Here is a 25,440-nt window from a genome sequence, read left to right as displayed (position 1 = left end):
CTACCAGACAAAAGCCATGCCTTAAAGTCTCAAAGATAATCCCCTTTCTTTCTTGGACTTGGAATCAAGAAATAATGCTCTTAAAATTATTGGAGTCTTTTTGTCAAGTTGGGAGTATCTATGAAGGATGGAACAGCAGCCACCTTGTGGATTATCCACCAACAGGCCCCACCCATCCTAGCCACCCCAAGTCAGATTTTTTTCATAGAACTGGCTTGAAGTACAGAATCTCATATAAATTAGGGTCAGGTATGAATAAGGCACCTCGATGTAGAGGACTATAAATTACACAGATAAGAATATTCTTCAATTTTACAGCTATTCTCTGAGTTAAGAGAACACCTGATATTATTTTTACCTAGAGACCATACTTTACTTGAAATGTGCTGGATTTAATCTCTACTGTTAAGTCATTTCCTGCTGTGAGAGTTTTTGCTAGGAGAGTCTAGGGATTGGAATCACCTTTATTCCAATCTTGGCTTATTTATACTCCCTCTAAATTATGCTTGAAAATTAAACAATTCTTTCTCTTCTTCCTCTTCCTTCTTTTTGTGGTACTAGGACTGAATCCAGGGGTGTTATGCCACTGAATTATATTCCTAGCCCTTTCTATTTTTTTCTTCTTCTTAGTCTTCTTCTTCTTCTTCTTCTTTTTTTTTATGGTGCTGATGATTGAACGTGAGGTCTTGTGCATGCTAGGCAAGTGCTCTACCACTAAGCCATGTCCCTAGCCTACCCTTTCCTTTATTCATCTTTTATTTTGAGACAGGTTTTCCCTAAATTGCTGAGGCCAGTCTTGAACTTGAAATCCTCCTCAGCCTCCCTAGCAGCTGGGATTACAGGCATGCACCACTATGCCTGGTTTCCTCCTCCTCCTCCTCCTCCTCCTCCTCCTCTTTTTTTTTTTTTTTTTTTTTTGTGATACTGAGGATTGAACCCAAGGGTGCTTTACTACTGAGTTCTATATATCCCTAGTCCTTTTTTTATTTTGTTTTTTATTTTTTTATTGTTGTAGGTGGACAACATACCTTTATTTGTTTAGTTTTTTTTAATGCAATGCTAAGGATTGAACCCAGTGCTTCACACATGCTAGGCAAGCACTCTGCCACTGCGCTTCAGTCATAGCCCATATCCCTAGTCCTTTAAAAAAATTTTTTTTAAAGAGAGAGAGAGAGAGAGAGAGAGAGAGAGAGAGAGAGAGAGAGAGAGAGAGAGAACATTTATTTTTCAGTTTTCAGCAGACACAACATCTTTATTTTATTTTATGTCGTGCTGAGGATCGAACCCAGTGCCCCGTGCATGCCAGGCGAGCGAGTTACGGCTTGAGCCACATCCCCAGCCCCTTTTTGAAAATTTTTGAGTCTAGTTCTTGGTAAGTTTCTTAGGGCCTAGCTAAATTTCTGAGATTGGCCTTGAACTTGCCATCCTCCTGCCTCAGTCTCCCAAGTCACTTTCATTACAGGTGTGCAACACCATGCCTGTTTTCTTCTTTTTTAAAGATCTGATTTTATTTATTTGTATTGTTGTTGTTGTTGTTATTATTATTATTCTGGGGATTGAACCCTGGGGCACTTTACCACTGAACTACATCCCCAAATCTTTTTACTTTTTATTTTGAGACAGGGTTTTGCCAAGTTGGTTAGGGCCTTGCCAGATTGCTGAGGCTGGCCTCAAATTTGCAATTGTCTCAGCCTCCTGAGTTGCTGGAATTACTATTTGTTACTTTTGAAAATTCTTATTTTTGAAGCTCTCAGAGAGGACAGTCTACATCTCAGCAACCTGTTCCTGGTGTTTTTCTTTGGCTTCCTTCATTCTCTTGGCCAAAAATTTGGCATTTCCTACAGTCTTATTCTTGTTTTTCTTAGTATACTGTTTTTCTTTTTCTTTCTTTTTTTTTTTTTTTTTTTTTTTGGTGCTGGGGATTGAACCCAGGGCCTTGGGCTATGCAAGACAAGCGCTATACCAACTGAGCTATACCCCCAGCCCCTCAGGATACTGTTTCTTCAGAGCATTTGTATTGCAGGACATGTGGAGTAACAAGATGCTGAATCTTTGGTACTTTTTTCTTTTTTTAGGTATGGGGAATTGAACTCATGGGCACTGGGCGACTGATCCCCATCCCAGCCCTATTTTGTATTTTTTTTAGAGACAGGTCTCACTGAGCTGCTAAGCACCTCGACATTGCTGAGGCTGGCTTTGCTCCTGTCTCAGTCTTCCAAGCCGCTGGGATTACAGGCATGTGCCACTGCACCTGGCTGAACCAGTCCTTTATGTTTTTTATTTTGAGACAGGTTCTGCTAAATTTCTTAGGGCCTCCCTAAATTGCTGAGGCTGGTTTTGAAAGTCGCTGGGATTATAGTTGTGCACCACTGTGGCAGGAACAAAATAACTTGAATACAGATTCTCTAGCACCAGCATAGTTTCACATAATGATCACAGAAAATATGAGATAATGCTTATTATTAATTATTATCTGTAATATCTTTAATTAATTAATTAATTTTTTAATGTGGTGCTGAGGATCGAACCCAGGGCCTTGAACATGCCAGGTGAGCACTCTACCACTGAGCCACAACCTCAGCCCCATGTTTATTATTTTTTAAGATGCTCATTTTAGATTAATTGGTGACACAGCAAAACAAAACCAATATAATCTGTTAGATTCAAAAACTCTGGGAGCTGGGGTTGTGGCTCAGTGGTACAGTGCTTGCCTGGCACGTGTGAGGCACTGGGTTCAAATTTCAGCAGCGGATATAAATAAATGAGTAAAATAAAGGTTCATCAACATCTACAAAAATATTTAGAAAAAAAAGCTTTGCTCTTTCCATGATATCAAACTGCTTTAAAATTTTTTGGGGCTGGGCATGGTAGCATATGCCTGTAATCTCAGCAGCTTGGAAGGGTGAGACAGGAGGATCGAAAGTTCAAAGCCAGTCTCAGCAATGGTGAGGCACTAGACAACTCAGTGAGACCCTGTCCCTAAATAAAATACAAAAAGGGCTGGGGAGGTGGCTCAGTGGTTGAGTGCCCCTGAGTTCAATCCCTGGTACCAAAAAAAAAATTTTTTTTTTGTTTGGACTTTTAAATACAGGGATTATGGTAAAAGTAGTTCGGATGTCCCTGTGATTAAAAAAGGTTTTGAAATACATTTAGTGCTTTCTGACACAGAGAGAAGGAGGAGTGTCATCTAGTGGTTAAGCTGAACTTTGAGAAGTAGGAGGATTTCTTTTTTGTCACTACCTGGGGTAAATTGAGTTAGCATGAAGAAATGAGAAGTTAAAATAGGTGTTTTTGCCGACTGGCAGACTTTGACTGGAGTTGGGGAAGAAAAGAAGAGACAACAGAGCTGGCAGGCCAAGAAGTGTCCTGACCTGATGAAGTGGGGTAGTACCTCCAGGGATGTCACAGTGAGGGGCTGACTGTCTCTTTGATTGCCCCTTCTCTTCTATTGGGCCATCTTTTTCTCTGCTCTCTTTGACCTTAAACTCATTGACACCTTTCACATTTCCTTCTTTTTCTGCTCTTTTCAAATCTTCTTTTCTTGTAATAATCTTTTCCTTTTTTTTCTTTTTACAATACAGTATATATGTGTGCATTAAGGAATTTTTTAAATTTATTTTTGGTATGGGGGATTGAACCCAGGGGCACTTTATCACTGAGTTACATCCCCAGTCTTTTTTATTTTTTATTTCGATACAAGATTTTGCTACATCACTTAGGCTGGCCAGGAACTTGCAATTTCCTATCTCAGCCTCCCAAAACTCTTGGATTACAGATGTGTGCCACTGAACCTGGTGGCATTAAGGAATTTTGTTTGTTTGTGGTACAGGGGATTGAACCCAGGACCTTGTGCATGCAAGACAAGCACTCTACCAACTGAGCTATATTCCCAGCCTAGCATTAAGGAATTTTAAAAAGAGAAAATCACATCTCTTTTTAAAAACTCCTGGCAGTTTTTCTTCCTTCCATATTGCTCAGATTTGTTTACTGGAGAGGAGGCAGTGTTTTTGGAAATTAAATCAGATAGGAGTCACTGGCAATAATTATCCTAAGATGCTAGCATGGGGAGTAACCTTTATTTTATATGTGGAGAATCTAAGAGAATCAAAGAGCTCAACTGACTATTGTTAACAGGTATGAATTGAATGGCTACATTCATAAGGACACTCTCCTAGGTTTGAATGTTCTTTTAAGTGGCCATCCCATTCAGATTAGTAAAATGGGTGGCGTGATTTGCTGTGGTCCTCCCAGATTTCCTACTAGGCAAGCACAGAAACACCAGAAAGAGCATTACACCAGTCAAACCCTTCCTAAGATGTGAACTGACTGTCAACAGCTGGGAGTTAGCAAGAAAATGTTGCCTGACCCATTAATTTTTTTCTTTTTACTTATACATGACAGTAGACTGTATTTTGACATACATACATGGAATATAACTTCCCATTCTTGTGGTTGTACATGATGTGGAGTTACACTGTTGTGTATTTATATATGAACATAGGAAAGTTATGTCCGACTCATTCTACTGTCTTTTGCATTCCCATCCGCCCTTCTTTCTCCCCATGCCCTCCCCAATCTGGTGAACCTCTACTCACCCCCCCCTCCCCATTGTGATTCAGCATCCAGGTATCAGAGAGAACATTTGGCCTTTGGTTTTTGAGGCTTATTTTACTTAGCACAACAGCCTCCAGTTCCATCCATTTACTGGCTAATGCCATAATTCAATTCTTCTTCATGGCCGAATAATATTCCATCGTGAATATGTATCACATTTTCTTTATCCATTCATCTGTTGAAGGGCACCTGGGTTGGTTCCATAGTTTAACTATTGTGAATTGAGCTGCTAAGAACATTGATGTGTGGCCACATCATTATAGTACGCTGATTTTAAGTCCTTTGGGTATATGCCTAGGAGTGGATAACTGGGTCAAACGGTGGTTCCATTCTAGGTTTTCAGAGGAATCTCCTTACTGCTTTCAAGAGCAGTTGCACAAATTTGCAGTCCCACCAGCCGTATATGAGTGTATATTTTTTCCTACATTGTTGTCAACATTTATTGTTACTTGTATTCTTGATAATTGCCATTTTGACTGGAGTGAGATGAAATCTCAGTGTAGTTTTAATTTGCATTTCTCTAATTGCTGGTGGTGTTGCACATTTTTTCCCATATTTGTTGACCATTCATATTTCTTCTGCAAAGTGTTCAGTTCCTTTGCCCATTTATTGATTGGGTTTTTTTCTCTTTTTTTTGGTGTTGATTTTTTTTATATATCCTGGGGGCTTAATGCTCTATATGAGGTGTAGGTAGTAAAGAGTTTCTCTCATTTTGTAGGCTCTCTTCGTGTTCTCGATTGTTTCCTATGTTGTGAGAGGCTTTTTAGTTTGATAAAATCCCATTTATTGATTTTTAAATTTTACTTCTTGTGCTTTAGGAACCTTGTCGGGATAGATTTGGACCTATTTTTTTCTTCTAGTAGGGGCAGTGACCCATTGACTTATTAACTCACCTTGAAAACCATCTCTGTGGCTCCCAGAGCCCACTACAGGGTAGACATCAATATGCAATTGCAAAACAATAAGAATGAACCAACTTCCATTAGAGGACCTTCCCTGCTTCCCCTGCTCTTCTTCATCCTTCCTAATTTTGGACGCAGCTAGCATTTGAAGCTCTGTCCGAGGCCTTTCGGGGCCTTGTTTGACCTCCCCAGACAGTGACACCATCCTGGGCAGGACCAGGGCTCCCCTTTTCAGTGCGGGACACAAGCCGGGCTGGATAGGCTGCTCACTCATCTCACCTCTCCAATTTTTCCTCTGGGTGGGCGCATTGTTTTGCGGGGTATGAAAGCACTGAAAATGGCCTAAACTGTCCTGGGAACCAACTACAGAGATTCTGGAGGGTGTTTACTGTCCAACTGCCGTTGGGGCGGGTCAGCAGACATGCCCGCCTGGCAGCCCAGCCCCAGGCAGTCGGCGGAGTGGGCGGGGCCGGCGGGGCCGGGGGGCGGGGCCTGCTGCGGTCAGGTGACCCCGGGCGGGCGGCTGCGGCGGAGGGGCGGCAGAGTGGCTGAGGGGCCGACGCGCAGGCTGGGAGGTGTGGGGCAGTTCGGGCAGTAGGGCAGCAGCCATGGGGGGCTTGAAGGACGAGCTGCTTAAGGCCATCTGGCACGCCTTCACCGCGCTGGACTTGGACCACAGCGGCAAAGTTTCCAAATCCCAGCTCAAGGTGGGCGCCCTCGCCACCTCCGGGGTGGAAGCAGGACCCGGCGGGCGGCCTCGGGCCGGGTGCCACCCAGAGGCCTCCGCGTGGCGGCGTGGGCCGAGACCGGGATTTGGCGTTTTCTGCTTCCTTTTCGCCTTGGGGGAGAGCCATTGGGCGGGCGTGTTCGTTCCCGTGGGGTTCCCAGTGAGCTGGGAGGGGCTGGGATGGGGTCTGTGAGGGGCGAGTCTGATTCCCGGTTGGCGTGAGGGGCTCGGAAAGTTCTGGACTCTGAGATGGTGGTGGGTAGGGTCCTTTAGACGACTTTCCCAGAGTTTCCACCTTACTTGGCAAAAGGACGGGACTTGCCCAGGGTCGCTGGGCAGGACCCTCTGCAACCCACAGCTCCACACGGGGCAGTCCTTCAAACGACCAGCTGCACCTGCGCCGCCAGGGCAGTTGAGGGAGGGGGAAAACGCCCCAGAGCCCAGCCTCCACTGGTCGTCTTGGGGAGGCTTGGGCGGTGAGGCAAGCTTTCTAACTTGTGAAGACCTCCCCACCCAGCGTCCTCAGACCTGGAACTAGCCGAGAGGGTGTGTTCTGACCCGCAGGGGGGGACTTTGTTCCGGGTGGGGAGTACTGATTCTTTCTGGCACCTTGCAAAAGCTATTGCTTTTGCCTTTGTTTTTGTGGCTGCCAAAGACCTCCTCACTAAGAGTGTAAGGTATACATAAAGGGATACTTGTAAATTGAGTAACCCCAAGCAAGGAAAGTGGCACTCAGCCAGGAGAAATTGGCAGCTTCTTCAAAGTGTAAAATATGGAAACAGACAAGAAGATCCATTCACTGGCATTTTCAAATATACACATTTTGGATCTGAATGAGTAGTTAGCCTGTTCTGAGAATAAATTTCTGAAGATTGGGTTTGCTTTGTATATTTTGTGCAGTGATCAGGAAGTTCTTTTGAGTAATGGCTTTTTATGCCAGTAGGACTTAGCATTCTCCCTTGTCTTCCTTTTGCCAGCCTCTCTTTTACTCATGCATCGAATCATGGTTTGCAGCTCAAACACGTTTTTTATTTTATTTTGTAAAAAACATTAGCATACAGTGAAATCGACTTTTTTGGTGTAACACGTGTAAAGATTGAATCCTATCACTATTACAACCAGATTTCATAGTTACATCATTAGTTCTCATGTTGCCCCACCCCCACCCCAACCACTGGTAACCACTGGTCTGTTTTAGTTGCTATAGTTTTGTCTTTTCTATTGGATCCTACAATATGTAACTTTTGGAATGTGCTTCCTTTACTCACTATGTTTTACCTTGTTATCGCTAACATTCTATTGTATGGATGTACCACTGTTTACCTGTTCACCCTCCAAGATTTGTGTTATTTGCAGTTTTTGGTGATTATGAATAGAGTTGCCTTTTACTTTTTACTGTTTTTACGTTTACAACCACTATATTTAAAGTGTATTTGTTTTAGGTAGTATGTGTGCCGGGTCTTGTTTTTCATCCATTCTGACAACTGTCTTTTAATTGGTATATTTAGATTATTTCCACTTAATGTGATTATTGTTATTTGGTTTGTTTTTTTTAAGTTTCTCTTTACCTTATATTATTTGAGTATATTTTATTATTCCTTTTTTAAAAATATTTTTAGTCATGAATGGACACAATAACTTTTATTTTATTTATTTTTATGCCGTGCTGAGGATTGAACCTAATGCCTCACACATGCTAGGCACATACTCTACCACTGAGCTACAACTCCAGCCCCTATTATTCCATTTTAATGCTGAGTTTTTAATTAATCTTTGTTTAGGTTTTTTTTTTTTTTTGTGGTTGCTGTAGAAGTTAACAACATACTTACCTAAAGTTTCATAATCTATTCAGAATTCATAAAACCACTTTAAGAGGAATGTAGGAACTATATCACCATATATTTTGCTTTACACTCCCTGCTTTGTTATAATTGTCATGTTTATTAATTTACATACATTGAAAACCATCAATGTTAAGTTTTTTTGCTTTCTATCAGCATTTATATTTTAAAGATCTTAAGAGAATAGTTTATTCTTTTTTTCCCAGATCACCCCTCAGGTTTGTAGATATGAGAGATGAAGCTTCTGAGATGTTTAGTGATTTGTCCAAAGTCACCGTTTTAAGTAGTCATTAAGTGTGGAGTCAAGATTTTTACACTTTGGGTCAGTGTTTTCTTTCTTTGTTTTCCAATTTATGACATTAAGGCTAGGGTTGTAGATCAGTGGTAGAACGCTTACCTCATGGAGTTTGATCCTCAGCACTACATAAAAAGTGAATAAATAAATAAAAATAAAGGACACAAATGTCCATCTTCTTGGAAGAAATTCAAACTGCTGCCAATTAATGACATAAATGTTCTATTATTTTTTGCTGTATTGCATTTAAAATTGTCTTTCTTGCTGTTTATAGAAACAGTGCTTAGGGTATTCTTTTTTCCTTTCCTTTTTTGGTACTGGGGATTGAACCCATGGGTGCTTAACCACTGAGCTACATCTCCAACCCTTTTTTTTTAAATATTTATTTTTGAGTTTTAGGTTGACACAATATCTTTATATTTATGTGGTGCTGAGGCTCAAACTCAGGGCCTCATGCATACTAGCCGAGTACTCTACCATGGAGCCACAACCCTAGCCCCCATCTCTAGCCCTTTTTAAAGAAATATTTAAATTTTGAGATGGTGTCTCAAATTATGTAGAGCTGTGCTAGATTCCTGAGGCTGGCTTCCAACGTGGCAGTCCTCCTGCCTCAGTCTCCCCGGTCGTCATGCACCACCACACCCGGTCCCAGATGATTTTTTTAAATACATTTATTCTATTTATTCAGTTGTATGTGGTGCTGAGGATTGAACCCAGGGTCTCACATGTGCTAGGCAAGCACTCTACCGCTGAGCTATAGCCCCAGCCCCCCAGGGGATTCTTGACAGCAGGCTTGGGAGGAAGTATAAAAACCCCCCAGTTCACAGCTTTCAATCACAAGGTGTTGTTAACACATCTGTGCAGTTGTATTTTCTGTCTCCCTTGTCTACATAAGAGAAATTGAGATTAATGATTAATTCATTCATGTTCATCTTGCAAATGTTTGTGGAATTGAAAATATTTTAAAATTTGTGTAAGTTTCGCCTCCTCCTCCTCCTCTTCCTCCTCCTTCGGTACTGAGAATTAAACCCAGGGTGCTCTACCATAGAGCTATATCCCCTGTCCTTTTACATTTTTATTTTGAGACAGGATTTTGCCAAGTTCCTTAGGCTGACTTTGATTTTGAAGTTCCCTTCCTTTAGCCTTCTGAGTATTCTTTTGGTGTTTAACTCTGAAGCTTGATGTTTCATTAACTAGGAGTGGAGTTTTTGCCTTGATTTGTTGATTCATTCATACAATAATCTTTGTGAGTGTTACTGGGGATTGAACCCAGGGGTACTCTACCACTGAACTACATCCCTAGCCCTTTCTTTTTTCATTTTGAGACAGGATCTCCCTAAATTGCCTAAGCTGTCCTTCAACATGCAATCCTCCAGCCTTAGCTTTCTGCATAGCTGGGGTTACAACTTCCAGAATAGCTCTGGATTAATGTCATCAAGCCTGGCATTTTTAACCTAATTTGATTGATAGATGCCAACTCATTATTTTATTGTCATATTGATTTGGTGTTATTCTGTTTGGCAGGCTTGGAATACAGAAGGCCACTAAACTTAAGTGATTAAGTTTTTTACAGTTGTATAGAGATCTTGAAGTAGTTGTCAGTAGGCTAACCCTGGGGAATGAAACCTCTAGAAGCACATTCTGTATTTGCATTTAAATTTGTATTTGTGAATGTTCCTTTCTAGAACAAACTGTATAGGTTGTGTTATTCATTTTGAATGCAGTCCTATTATTATATCTGATAACTGAAAGGAGATTGAAAACTACTGAGATTGAAACTTTTTTGAAAAAATATTTATTTTTTAGTTATAATTGGACACAATACCTTTATTTTATTTATTTACCTCACATTATTAGGTAAGCATTGAGCTACATACCCAGTCCCCCAGCCTTTTATATTTTTATTTTGAGATAGGATCTGGCTGAGTTGTCCAGGCTGGCCCTGAACTTGAGATCCTCCTGTGTCAGCCTCCTGAGTAGGTGGGATTGCAAGTGTGTACCACCGCACCCAACTATACATTTTTAATATTTTTTTATGGAGGGACAGATGTTGTTCCTTTTAGGTTATGATATAAGTCTGCAACAGTCATAATGGGAATAGGGTTAGGTTATATTATTTGAAGTAGAGGCAATAATTATTTTTTCTGCTCTTTAAAAATTATCTTCATATTATTTAGTACTTCAGTGGTATTGCTGAGAGTAAATCTCCAATGTTACTTAGAAATACATGCAATTCCATGAAGATAGAATAATGAAAGTTAATTTCTTATAGTTAGTGTTTTCATCTTAAATATAGCAAACTCTAGTGATATTTTTGCAACTTATAACTTTACTTTGCAATTGTGGTTGGAATGTGAATTACATGTCAGGGCTGGAAGTGTCTTGAAATAAACTTATTGGCTCTGCATTTTTATCCTGGTTTTAGAAACAGCTTTTTTAAAAAAATTGTACCTTTCTGGTGTTAAAAGGCTTACAACTAGTGAGGATCTAAATGGAAACAATTTTTAGAGGAACAATGTGGGTAGTTTGAGGCTTTATTCTTTTTTTTTTAAATTTTTTAGTTGTAGGCAAACACAATACCTTTATTTTATTTATTTGTCTTTATGTGGTGCTGAGGATCGAACCCAGGGCCTCACATATGCAAGGCAAATGGGCTACCAACTGAGCTACAACCCCAGCCCTATGTTATTTTCTTAATGATAGTTTTTCAATAAAATCTTTTTTTTGACAGAATGCGTTTACTTTTATCTATCTATCTATCTATTTATTTATTTTTGTTTTGTTTTGTAATGTGGTGCTAAGGAACAAACCCAGTGCTTCACACATGTTACAGGCACTCTGCCACTAAGCCACAGCTCCAGCCCCTCAGCTAAATCGGTTTTTTAAATATATATTTTTTAGTTGTTGTTGGACCTTTATTTACTTATATGCAGTGCTGAGAATCGAACTCAGTGCCTCACACATGCTAGGCAAGTGCTCTTCCAATGAGCCATAACTCCAACCCTCAATTAAATCTTTTTTATTCATTATCTTGTAATTGGTTTGCATATCTTTGAATAATATCTTGTATTCTGTTCCCATGGTGGCATTTTACCTTAAAAGTTTTAACCTTGCTAGTTACAAAAGTAATTGAGTGAGGCCAGTAGTCAGCTAAAATATAAGGGAAGTAAATTGTAAAAAGGGCTTTTATTGTGTGGAACACAATGTACAAAGACGTGGTTAATTCTTATGAATTTGGCATGTACAGTTTTTTCTCTAATCTTTTGTGTTATGTTTCTGTTAACCCCTGTGGTAAAAGTTGTTTCTGTTTAGGAATAAGAAAATCTTATTTAAAAAATGGGTTAGACAAGTGTGGTGGCACATGATTGTAATTCTAGTGACTTGGGAGACTGAGGCAGGAGGATTGCAAGGTGAAGGGCAGCCTGGGCAAATTTAGTGATACCCTGTCTTAAAATAAAAAGGGTTAGGAGGCTGGGGATGTAGCCCAGTGGTGAAGTGTCCCTGAGTTCAACTCCAGCACTAAAACAAAAAATGGGGTCAGGGGATCAGAGTGATGAGTAAACTAATAAAATCTTTGTAAATATTTTTCACATTTCACCCAAAGTATGCAGCCCATCAGGCATTTAAAAATCTTAAAAATGGTGATATTTCTGTTTTCTGTTTCTTGCTAGTTAGAAACTTTTCAGTGAGATAACTTGGAAAATTTTGGGTTTATTTTGGAAATATATGTAAATTTGTCTTATTAAAGATAACATGTAGACCATGAAGCACTTTTTTTGGTGTTGGCCCTTTATCTTTCTCTCTCTCTCTCTCTCTTTTTTTTTTTTTTGGTACTAGGGATTGAACTCAGGGGCACTTGACCACTGAGCCACATCCCAGGCCTATTTTGAATTTTATTTAGAGACACAGTCTCACTGAGTTGCTTAGTGCCTCACTTTTTGCAGAGGCTGGCTTTGAATTTGCAATAATCCTGTCTCAGCCTCCTGAGTCTCTGGGATTACAGGTCTTTGCCTTCATGCCTGGCTGGCCCTTCATCTTAATAGCTAATGCATTTCTTCTTGCTTTCTTTTCTTTCCATCCCAAGCCCTTTTTTATTTTTTGAGACAGGATCTTGCTAAGATTCTTAGGGGCTTGCTAAATTGCTGAGGCTGGTCTTGAAATTTTTTTTTTAGTTGTTGTTGGACCTTTATTTACTTACAGTCTCCCCTGAACCTCTGGGATTACAGATGTGTGCCACTGTGCCCGGTTAGCCAGTGCATTTCTGATCTTATGATCCAGATCTCTAAATTTCTCTGATTCCCTCTTTGTATTTCCTTTGGGTTTGACCATAGTCAGAGGTACAGGTAATGGACCTAGAGATGGGAGAGGCTTTGGGTGGCTTTTTCCCACTTGCTGCATTTGCCATCGCTAATTATGTATTTCTCATTCCCTCCTAGTGTTATGGATTTACAGGACCTTTCTGCTATCAGTGATAATTAGCACATCAAAACTCAACAGAGAACTTCTATTTGTCTTCTCACTCCCTCTTTTGCATGTCTGTGTTCCCTCCCTTCCCACAGCCTGAGCATAGGGTAGCCCTTTGCCTCAGCTTCCTTTACCTTCCCCAAGGCTGCATTTCATAAGATAAAGGACTTTCTTCTCTACCTTCTGCCTTATTTTCTTCTTCTCTTCTCACATCCAAGTTCCTATTTTTTTATTTTTATTTTTTTTGAAACAGGGACTTGTTATGTTGCCCAGGTTGTCTTTGAACTCCTTGGGCTCTATCGGTCCTCTTGCCTCCTGTCTCAGCCTCCTGAATAGCTAGGATTATAGGTGTGTGCCACAGTTTTGCATTCCTCTTTTTACTCCTAATCTTTGTGTACTTGAAACTGCATTTCTCAGCAATTGAGGGAAAAGTGTTTCAGAGGAAATCTGCATATACTTGAATTTCATTTAAGAGGATATTGTGATTAAGAAGTAGATTTCTGTAATATTAAAAAAACTATTTTTTCATCTTTAGTCTTTTCTATGCCTTGGGTACTCTTTGATTCTTTAAGAAAAATTAGTTTTAAAAGTGTGTAATTTGGACCAGAAGAGTGGTATGTATGAGCATGGTGTACCAGCCAGAAGTGACACTCGTTGTTATAAAAGTTGTTCTGGGCATAGGGACAATGCTGAGTGATATTACACTTCACTGAAAAGGCAGCTTTGGGAGGAGGGGACACTATCTGCTTTCCAGGAAGCACATCCCCATCTTCTTTCTGTTGATAGGGTAATGGATTCTCAGCCAGATAGCTGTTACACTGGAGTTGAGAGCTGGAGCTGGTGGGTAGCTGACTCAGGTCTCATTGATGATCTGAGAAATGGTGTTTGGTAACAGGACAACAGACTGTTAATAGATTGGATTAGATTGGAATTCTGAGGTCCTTTACCTCGATGACTTTGGGAAACTTACTTTCTTGTATTTTAATATTAAGTGCTCTGGTGTGTACCTATCATACCATCTTACTAAGGAGGTCAAGGCAGGAGGATTGCAAATTCAAGGGCAGCCTGGGCAATTTAGTGAGACCCTGTCTCAAAATTGAAAAAATAAATAAAGAAGGGATGGGATGTAGCTTAGTGGTAGAGTGCTCCTGGGTTCAATTGTTCAATCTCCAATACCACCACCAAAAAAGCTTATCTATTAAATGGGATTGGTAAGACATACAGAAGTTCTCCTCTTATCCGTGGTTCTGAACTGTGGTCCAAAAATATCAAATGGAAGATTCCAGAAATAATTCATAAGGTTTATATTTATTTAATTATTTTTAATACTGGGGATTGAACCAAGGGGCACTTAACCACTGAACCACATCCCCAGCCCTTTAAAAATTTCTTAATTTTTTTTTTTAAAAGGGTCAGACAGAGCATCTTCAGGCACAGTTTTCTTCCTTTCTTTTTTTTTTTTTTAGAGAGAGAGAGAGAGAATTTTTTAATATTTATTTTTTAGTTCTCGGTGGACACAACATCTTTGTTGGTATGTGGTGCTGAGGATCGAACCCGGGCCGCATGCATGCCAGGCGAGCGTGCTACCACTTGAGCCACATCCCCAGCCCCTCTTAATTTTTTTTAATATTTATTTTTTAGTTTTTTTTAGGTGGACACAATATCTTTATTTTTATGTGGTGCTGAGGATTGAACCCAGTGCCTTGCGCATGTGAGGTGAGTGCGCTACCACTTGAGCCACATTACCAGCCCAAAAAAATTTCTTAAATTTTAGTAAAAATTTTTAATTTTAATTTTGCTAAATTGCTTATGGCCTCGCTAAGTTGCTGGGACTGGCTTTGAACTTGTGATTTTCCTACCTCAACTTCCTCAGTCTCCTGAGACGCTGAGATTACAGGCATGTGCCATCACACACAGCCATAAATTTTAAATAACTTTTATTATAGTATGTTGTTAGAATGCCTAATTTATTTTAAATTTTATAATAGGTATTTTTTTTAAGGAAAAGATATATACAGGGTTTGGTACCATCTGCAGTTTCAGGCATTCTTTTGGGGGAGTCTTGGAATATATCCCAGTGGATAAGGTGGGGGTCATACTGTATAACAGTGGATAAGCTTGCATGGATAGAATGCACAACTTTAATGTGTGACATCAGAAATTATATTTACTTATTTCTTACCAAAATTGATGTTGAAGAAAATTGATCCATGAAATGGTGTATGAATTTGAAGATGTTTGTCACTCTGTTAGTCACTCTGGGAAGGAAAAAATGTGCAGCAGTATCTTTTACAGAGAGCTTCCTCAGTAGAGAGAGAAGTTGTCATTGGCTGGGGCTGTATTAGATCCAGAAAGAGGGATAACTAAAAAAAGGAGGTACAAGACTAAGAGATTTTATAGTTTTATTGTTAAGGGAATGGTGATACTAAAGTTGGAATCAGGGAGGAACACCTGTTTTGGAGAAAAAAGTGAGTTATCCTTTGGTTTTGGATGTGAGGCAGATTTAGAATGGAAATCTCTAGTATTGGTTAGTGATGTAAACCAGTGCTTGTTTCAGAGGTCAAGATCAGAAATAGATAGGAGAGTCATTAGAATGCAGATGACTTAAAGTTTTCAGAATAAAAAACACTTTCTAAGAAGAAAGAAAGAATTCAGATCTGAAAACTAGGTTTCAGGAAATGTTCACAGATTGGAAAGGGGAAAGGAGTAGGACGTAATCCCATAAAGGCATCTTTGAAGAATTTTTTGTTGTTGTTAACATGGCATCTTTGAAGAATGTCATAGCACCAAAAATATCTTAAGAGGACATGGTGGCACACACCTGTAATCCCAGCAGATTGGGAGGATGAGGCAGTAGGATTGCAAGTTCAAAGCCAGATTCAGCAATTTAGTGAGACCCTGTCTCAAAATACAGAATAAAAAATAAAAAAGGGCTGGAGATGTGGCTCAGGAGTTAAGCACCCTTAGGTTCAATTCCTGGTACTTAAAAAAAAAAAAAAAAAAAAAAAAAAAAAAGTCCAAGAGGACTGGGTGAATTAGACTACCAAGTACCAGAAACCTGGGAGAATGACTTGGCTAGAAGGTGTGTGTCCTAGCTTGGCTTCTCTAGGAAATGGATGCTGAGACAGTGTTAGGAGTAAAAAAATGTCATTGGGAAGAAACTCCTGTGCATATAGGAGAATAAGCAGGATTGGGAAAAGCAGCTGTCAAACCATACTACAGTTCTTGGCAATACCAGGAGGTCTGGTACAGACTGCCTGTTAGGGGAATACCATGTTGGGGATAAAGTAATGCTCAACCTTTGGCTGCAGACTCTGAAGGTAGCTCAAGGCTGTCATCTATCTATCATTTTAGCTGGACAGCAATTCCTTTCCTTTCTTTTTAATTTTTTTAAAAGATAATCTATTTGTTAATATTTGACACAAATTCAATTAAAAACAACAAAAACTACTGGTCAAACAAAACAAATCTGCAGGCTCAGTTTTATAGCTTGTCTTAGGCAAATGGGTCATTTTCAGCTTCTTTTCTAAAAGTTAATTTTCATTTAGTTATATATTTAGATATGAGTAAGGTATTTTTCCAATTTTTTTAAAGTGCTTAAACTAGAGGGAGAATGTATTGGAGATGAATCATTTTAGAGCAATGATTGCTACTTATGGTGGAAGCAGTTATGCTAGATTGTTGGGGGAAGGCCAAAAATAAAATTATTTCCTCACAGAAAATATGTTCAAGACTGTGTTAGGGTCACTGTCCCATAGATGGAAATGTATTGTGGCTTCTCTGTCCAAAAGGATAGCCACTAGCTGCGTGTGAATGTTGAGTACTTGAAATGTGGCTAGTATAATGAATCAATTTTTTTTTCGTATTTGGGAATTCCCTCTCTCTCTCTTTCTCTCTCTTTTTTAGAGCTTTATGGATATACAGGTAGTTGGGTTCATCCCAATAAATTCATATGTGCATGGAAATTGATTTCAGATAATGATTCCCTTCCCCTTGATTTCTAGAGTGATTTGAATATTGAAGCTCTTATCCTTTTTTTTTAATATATATATTTTTAGTTGTAGTTGGACACAATGCCTTTATTTTATTTATTTATTTTGATGTGGTGCTAAGGATTGAACCCAGGGCCTCACTCGTGCTAAAGGAGTGCTCTACTGCTGAGCCACAACCCCCACCCAGAGCTTTTATCCTTTTTTGTTTATGTATCTTTTTGGGGGTGGGTACTGGGGATTGAATTTAGGAGTGCTTACCCACTGAGCTACACCCTTAGCCCCCTTTTATTTTTTGAGACAGGGTCTTCCTAAGTTGCCTAGGGTCTCTCTAAATTGTTGAGGCTGGTCTTGAACTTGTGATCCTCCTGCCTCAGCTCCCCAAATTACTGGGATTATAGGCATGTGCCACCGTGCTGGAACCTGTATCTTTCTTAAAAAGAAACTAAAATTTTTATGTGATTAAATTTACCAGTATTTTCTGTTCAGTTCTGAAGAGGACAAGTTGATGGTGTCTAAAATGATTTAATTAAAGTGATTCAGTGGTGGCATATGCCTGTAATCCCAGTGGCTTGGGAAGCTAAGGCAAGAGGATCTTGAGTTCACAGCCAGCCTCAGCAAAAGAGAGGTGCTAAGCAACTCACTGAGACCCTGTCTCTAAATAAAATACAAAATGGGGCTGGAGATGTGGCTCAGTGGTCGAGTACCCATGAGTTCAATCCCCAGTACCAAAAAAAAAAAAAAAAAAAAGTTCAGTTAGAATGTAATCCAGTTCAGTGGCATATACTCCATGGACAACATCACAACAGATGGTTTTGGATGAGATATCCTACCTTAATCTGTCTGTAAGTATCATGTTTCTACTGAGTCCTCCTTAAACCCATACTCTATGTTATTTAGGCTACAGAAGAAAAAGAGTAGGTAGAGTATCTTTCCTCACCAAACTTTAGGTATTTGAGATACCACTAGTGTAAGAAACAGAATTAAATGCTGAGTTTATTGCGCCAGGTGGGTTAGTGAAGTTTTCCTTGAGGTTATGAGAATCACCTAATCCTGAAGGATATGACTAGGCAGAAGGGCATCGCTGTGGAGCAGACAGAGTTCTAGTCCCTGGCCCTGGTCTTTTTTATCTGTGAGGTAAGGAGATAGGAGTAGGATATTTTCTAAGATGGTTCTCATTAAAGAATTATGGTTTTACTATTGAACAAATTTTTAGAAAGAACTGATTTAGCATTTATTGAAAGCCTTAAGGATACTGTACAGGATGCTAGGGTCTGTGAGCATGCAACAATGGCCTAGTCTTAGGGATTTGACTCTCGTGTGTGGAAGTATAACACAAGACGTACAGATGGCTTGGGAAACAGAGTAGGGAGAGACCCTTTTGGTTTTGAGTGGTGAAGGATTCAGAGTGAGAAGGCATGTATGTGAGGCAGAAATGGAGCCCTTGCTCAGGACCCAGCAGAGGAAGTGGCATGGTATAGGGTTTGCTTGGGGTTTAATGAGGAAGCTTGTTTGACTAGATTTGTACTGTTGGTGCAAAGGGGAAGGAAAAACTAAAGGATAGAAAAGTAAAGGGAGCTGGCATGTGGATTGACTTAAACATGAAGCTCAGATACTTTCTTAGCTTCTACTTCTATAGGCTTTTGATGACTTAGGCGAGGAGATAACATGATGTAAGCAGCACTTGAAGATTTATTTGTTAATTGTCTAGGATGATAATTGATTAACATTCAGGGATTGAGATAGGGCAGTGTAACAGTGATTTGAGATTTTTGAGGATGACTAGAGTAAATGTAATTTAAGAGGAAGCAAGCAAAATGTAAGCAGTGACAAGCAGGACTAAAGGATGTTGTCAGGAAGGTGGGAAATGACTCCATGTGGAAAGGGGTAGGACTTCTAGTAGACAATGCTCCTACTGCTGGGCATAGCAGTTGTAGGAAATTGGTCATTCTGGCTCATTGTTAGGAATAATTTTCTGGTAATTTGCCATTAGCTTCAAATTTTGTAAATTGAGAGGACTTTTTGTATTTGAAAAAAAGATTGTCCGTTATGAATTGTAAACATAATTCTACAGAATTGTGTTAGTTCAGATAAGTGTGTTGGAATAGAGATCCCCACACCCATTTTTTCAGTGTTAAATCTTGCCCATTACACACATCCTGTACAGGGAAACGATGTGACTGGAGGGCACATTTCAAAGAACCTTTTAAAATCTAGACATCTTTGCGAGGTAGGAGGGTGAACATTAAGTTCATGTGTGTTAAAACAGTATTTAGTCATTTACTATCCTTGATTTCATTTTCATGAGAGCAGGGCAAAATGCTTAAAAAGGGTAAATGGCAGACCACTGAACAACAGCAGACCACAGTAGAGGGCTCATGCAGCCAGTTAGTCATCTCTTGTCAGCAGAGGCCCTGCAAGGGCAACACTAGACTGCCATTGAAGGAATGGGAGAGATGAGTTTCTGGCGTGGATATGGATCTTTATTGTGTAACAATAGTTTATTCTTCAAATCAGGGGAATGAGCAGAATTGCTTAGAAATCATGTGGGTGCTGGAAGAATGGCCTTTGGAAGAACAGGCATTTAAAGTGGGATAAGTTCAGCTTTTTAAAGAAACTTGCAAACACCCTGATTACAGTGATTTAGTGGCAGTCCTTTTACAAATTAAGAACTCATAGTCCTCTTTCTTTCTGATTGCTTTTGTCTTGATCTGTTTTTCTGGCTTCCTCATTTGGGGAAAGGGCTATTGCCAGAGGCTGGTGTTGGGAGTCAAGGGCTCCCAGAGAAAAAAATGGTGTAGTATTCTATAGATTTTTAGGCGTGAGTAGTTCTTTTTTTTTTTTTGGCTGGGTGGGGTGGGGGTGGTTTACTGGGGATTGAACTCAGGGGCACTGAACCACGGAGCCACATTCCTAGCCCCATTTTGTATTTTATTTAGAGACAGGGTCTCACTGAGTTGCTTAGCATCTTGCTTTTGCTGAGTCTGGCTTTGAAATCATGATCTCCTGCCTCAGCCTCCCAAGCTGCTGGATTACAGGCATGCACCACCTTGCCCAATGTGTGTGTAGTTCTTTAACACAGGATTGAACTTGGCTCTGCTGAAGAGTACCAGTCATCTTTTTGGGTGCTGGGAAAGCAACGGATGGAACTGGGGTAGCCCCAGCTCCTCCAGCAATTTGGACATAATGTGCTTGCCTATTCAGAATCATGTTTGTATAGGTTGGGGCTGTTTTTCTAGAGAACTAAGGTAACACAGCATGGAAAGGATACCAGAGTGAGAAAATTGCATCTAATCCCAGTTTTACAACTCATAAACTCTGATGGTGTGAGTCTACTCTAAAAAGCACAGGTTACAGGTATAAGCTTATGGAACTTATTCATTTAAATTCTGGCCATCAAAATTTTGGTACTTTTTTTTTAATTTAAAAAACCTGAGATTATGTCTAGGCTTATAAATATCTGGTAAAAAGTTTTAAAGATAACACACTAATTTTGTTTCTCTTTTTATCTCATTCAATTTGTTATTTTGTTTAAAGACTACTTCCTTTTTCTAGGCCTACTGATAAAAGCTATAACAAAGCTGGACTACTCATCTTAATTATAGTGCTCTGCATTTCTCCTGAATTGAGTTTGGGTTGACAGTTAAAGGTTGAGCTTTTTTTTCCTCCAAATTTTGGACATAAGCCCAACTCCTCATTTTATAGTGAGCATATAGAGTATATGTGGTGGTCCATAGTTGTGCCAGGATAGAATTTCAGGTCTTTTCCTTCAGGGTGTGCTTGTTATTATATGTGCTGCCTCCCCACAGATTGCAAGTAAATGTGATTAAGAAAATTATAACTGAATTTAGCCATCCTTGTATTTAGCAAGAATACTGTTTAATTGCCCATTGCTGAAGTCTAGAGTTCAAATTTGAATCTTCTTTAGTAGGATCATTGAATCAAATTAATCACCTCCAGCTACAGAGAGCCTTGCTATTGACTTTGGATAACTGAAAGCATTACATTCCTTATTACTAGAGAGTGTGGATTAGGGATTGTAAAACCTAAGTTCTGATCTCAGCTCTGCTCATTAACCGTAGTCAAGAAAAATATATTTAACTCTTCGAGCTAGTACTCTCTACTTATGAGAACTGTGACAACATGGCATCCAAGGGTCCTGCCAGGACTTTAGTTGGAGCATCTGTGAAGCCCAAAGGCAGAGGACAGGGTAATCGTGGAGAAATTGTTGTTTTCTTTCTGTTTCCTGAGAACTTTGCCTTAAACAACTACTTTTTCATTTTATCCCCCTTTCTGGTCAGTTGCCTCTATTCCTGTCCAAAAGCTATCCTTACAGCCCTAGATTACATCTCTCTTCTATTTCTCCCTTTTCTAAACTCATGTGTTGCCCTTAGATCTCACTTATCCATTAATTATGGCACATTGTTGTGGATTATGCCTTCCTTTTATACTTTGTCTTTAGGGAGTAAGTTATTGTAGAAGAATAGACTGTGAAGATACATAGATTTGGCTATGTGATCCTTGGCAGGCTGATTAAAAATATATATTTTCAGTTTTTAAAAAATTTATTTTTTTTGGTACTGCAAATGAACCCAGAGGCATTTAACCACTGAGCCAAATCCCCAGCCCAAATTGTTCTGAGAGAGGGTCTGTCTAAATTACTTAGGGCCTTGCTAAATTGTTGAGGCTGACTTTGAACTTGAGATCCTGCTGCTTCAGCCTCCTGAGCATCTGGGATTACAGGTATGCACCACTGTACCTGGTTAGTTTTTTTTTTTTTTTTTTTTTTTGGTGTGTGGGGGGGCTATGATGGAGATTAAGTCAGGGTCTTGTTCATGCTGTACACTGGACTATACCCCCAGCCTAGGTAGAGCATTCTTTAATATGTAATTTTTTTGAATAAGATGGGGAGATGCAGTGAAAAGTTGTCTTTACCTTTGGTTTCCCATCAGTTAAGCCTTCTCCTTGCAGTTAAGTTTTTCTTTCTTTCTTTCTTCTTTTTTTTTTTTTTTAATAACTCCTTCCACAATTTACTTTTCCTCCTTTTTCTTTTACACAAAAGATGGCATACTATATATTCTCATAATTTATCTTGGGGATCTTTTCATATCAGTACATAGCCAGCTTCCTTATGGTTTTTAATGTTTTATGAATGTAACATAGATTAGCCAGTGGTTGGGAATTTTTACTTAGTAAAGTCCCAGATGATTTTATAATTTGAATGACCTTTTATCTTCAGTTGAGAAATATGCTCTTCATTTCTCTAAAACTTATTTTTCCAATAGTACTTTACAATTTTTAAGCACTTTACATTCTTGAAATTGATCTCCACAAAACCTCTTAGGGGCAGGTAATTACCATAGAGGTTTTACTAGGTAAATAGAGAGGAAAAAAAATATGTACCTTTTTAGGATTTTGTTGACTGTGGCACAAGATTCTTCATTAAAATCCTTTTCATGTGTTCTACCGGCAAACACAACCTGCTTTGTAGGGATTGAGAAAAGTCTTCATTACTACATTTATAATAAGTGGTAAATTTACTTCCTTTACTTTATTTACTTCCTTAAAACCAGTAGAGCATGTAGAAAAGGATGTGCACCTAAATGAAGCTTTGATAAACAAAACCAATTTAGAAAAAAGGTATTCAAATGTTCTTTTTATAGATTAAAATTTTTAATCTTTAAAAATTGTACTGAAATATGTATATGCAGAAAAGAATGACTTGCTTCATGGAATCGAAAGTGTTTACTGAGATGAATGTGGCTTCTTAAGTAGTTAAATATGTAATACTGAGAAAAATAGGGTATATTTTAATCTGGGATTTGACATCTAGGAAGTTTCTCGGTTAAAGACATTGTAGCCTTACATATGTAATTTGACCTGTTTAGAATGTACAAATGAAATGGAAGGGACTTAAGTTTTGTTTTTAAATTTTCATTAAGTAGAATTTCATGAGATAACTCAAACTGCTAATCCTACTGCCTGAATGTTGAAGTATGCACTTAGGTTATTGCAAGACCAGTAGTAGTCTTATGATTTTTGCTGTAGAAAGCAAATGTTCTACAAAGTGTTTTTCAACCAGTTTAGTGGCTTCAGAGATTTTTTATTAAAACATATCAATTGTACATATTAAAGGGGTTTAGTGTGATATTTGCATACATGCACACAGAATGCACTCATCAAATCCAGCTGCCTTTTTTTCCACACCCTTTTCCCCTGCCCTATCTCTAGTAATCACCATACCTGAGATAGTTTTCTATTTCTAAACCACACTCTTGATTTCTTTCTTTTATATTTGTGTTCTTTTGTGCTTATGCTGAAACTTGGCCTAGAGACATAGAATTTTAGAGATATTTGGACACTTAACAGATTACAAGTTAGCATTTGGTATATTTGTATATTAATTTGTTCTTTCTGTTGAATATATGAACAAACTGAAGCCCAGAGAAGTTGTGATTTGTCCAGCTGAGCTTCCTTATTCAGAACACCTGGCTATATCTGCCCAGTATCCAATTCCTTCTCTAAATAAACTCTATTTGACTTATGCTTATCTACATAATTTTGAACACCATTTACCTCCTCCCTTTCTTTTTAATGTTAATAAAAGACAATAAGGAGAATTGTATTCATAGACCTTGCATGGAACATGGCTAATATAGGAATGTAAAATAGAACTTGCTTGAGGTAAACCAAAACTGGGGAGGAATGAGAGAGATTCATGTGTAATAAATAGGGGGCTGGCAGCTGAGCAGTACTTATCTTGAATTTGCTGCTTTATTCTTTCTCTTTTTGGTACTGAGAATTGAACCCAGGGGACACTGAGCCACATCCTTAGCCTCCTTTAAAAAAAAATGTTCTATTTTGGTTGCTTAGGGCTTTGCTAAATTGCTGAGGCTGGCCTTGAATTTTCGGTTCTCCTGCCTCAGTCTCCTGAGTTGCTGGGATTACAAGTGTGTGCCATTGTGCCTGGCTTGCTGGTATATTCTTGGTCTTTCTCTGCCTAGGGCAGGGAACTATGTGTTGTGTTCATACAATGGAGGTGTCACATAGTGATTTAGTGGGTGCTTTTAAACTACTATTTTTTTTTCCCTTTAGGTCCTTTCCCATAACTTGTGCACAGTTCTGAAGGTTCCACATGATCCTGTTGCCCTTGAGGAGCACTTCAGGGATGATGATGAAGGGCCTGTCTCCAACCAGGGTTACATGCCATATTTAAACAAGTTCATTTTGGAAAAGGTAAGATTCTTAACCTTTTCTTGCTTTCACTTGTGTTTGATGTACCAAGTGGGTCCCAGAGCCCCTTATTGGAGAGTTTAATATATAATATACATATTATACAATAAACTTTTCATCTCAGCTATTTCAGGGTACCCCCTGAATGTGTCTTCTGGGTTATATTCTAAGTAGGATGCTATAAAAACCTGTCATGGGGGCTGGGGTTGTGGCTCAGTGGTAGAGTGCTTGCCTAGCATGCGTGAGGCTTTGGGTTCGATTCTTAGCACCACATACAAATAAATAAATAAAAAAAAAGGTCCATCAATATCTAAAAAAAAAACTATCATGTTTTTGGAAGCCATATGTAATCTATTGATATTTGCTGCCATGTTCAATTTTTCCTTTGGATCTGATCATTAATAATTTATACATAAAAGTGTTGAAAAAAATTTTTTTTGATACTGGAGTTGAATCCAGGGGCACTTAACCACTGAGCCATATTCCCAGCCTTTTATAAATTTCAAGATAAGGTCTTGTTGAGTTGCTTAAGGCTTTGCTAAGTTGCTGAGGCTGGCATTGAACATGTGATCCTCCTGCCTCAGCCTCTTGGGTCACTGGAATTACAGATGTGTGCCACTGTGTCTGGCCTCTCATTTTTGATTCCATGACATACCATGTTCTAAGTTCTTCAGAGATATCTTTATGGGATCACATTCTGTCCCTCTCTCCCTCCTAATCTAGACATTTCCCAAAACCTAGTTCAGCTCTGAGTTCTTTCTCCTTTACTCTCTTCTTAGAAGGTGCTTTTATTCTGATGCCTTGTGAAAGTATTGCATTTTTTAAAACTTTAAATGAAATGTATTTTTTAACTGATATGTAAAAACAAAAATTGTACATATTTCTGGGATATCATGTGATGTTTCCTTATGTGTATACATTATATGATGTTTAAATTGGGATAAAATCATCTTTCCAATATTTATCACTTCCTTATAGTAAAAACTTCACAATCCCTTCTTACAGCTTTTAGAAATATACAGTGCATTATCATTATCTCTAGTCACCCTACTGTATAATAGCGCACCAGAACTTCTTACTCCTGACTATAACTTAGTACCTATTGATAACTTTTCCCCATCCTTCCCTCCCAAGTGTTGAATTTAATGCATGAAAAGAGTAAAATAATGTAAACTGATGGTACATTTAAATACTTTTAAAAATTGGTGATTGAAATGTTGTGAAAGTACGTTTACTATGAAATAAATACATAATACAGAAATATATAGAATAAAAAGTGAATTAAAAAAATCTTTCCAGTCATTCTCCAGGAATAAGCATTCTTAACAGTTTGGTGAATATCTTTGTAGAGCTTTTTAAAATTATATGCAAGCTG

The 25,440-nt window shown here is 38.8% G+C and overlaps 1 protein-coding gene across 1 annotated transcript in view; it reads left to right on the top strand.

The window, feature by feature from the left end:
- The first annotated feature begins 6,051 nt into the window (after positions 1-6,051).
- Swap70 (switching B cell complex subunit SWAP70) overlaps positions 6,052-25,440 on the top strand; it is a 69,987-nt gene continuing 50,598 nt past the window's right edge. The window contains exons 1-2 of the mRNA XM_026409593.2: positions 6,052-6,223; positions 23,928-24,068. Of these exons, the coding sequence (XP_026265378.2) occupies positions 6,125-6,223; positions 23,928-24,068 (240 nt within the window). The 5' untranslated portion in view covers positions 6,052-6,124. The remainder of the gene's footprint in view (positions 6,224-23,927; positions 24,069-25,440) is intronic.

This window comes from Urocitellus parryii, chromosome 4 (assembly GCF_045843805.1).
Source record: "Urocitellus parryii isolate mUroPar1 chromosome 4, mUroPar1.hap1, whole genome shotgun sequence".
In the NCBI taxonomy this organism is placed as follows: Eukaryota; Metazoa; Chordata; class Mammalia; order Rodentia; family Sciuridae; genus Urocitellus; species Urocitellus parryii.
The sequence above is the reverse complement of the archived record's forward strand: the minus strand, read 5'-3'. Positions and strand labels throughout refer to the sequence as shown.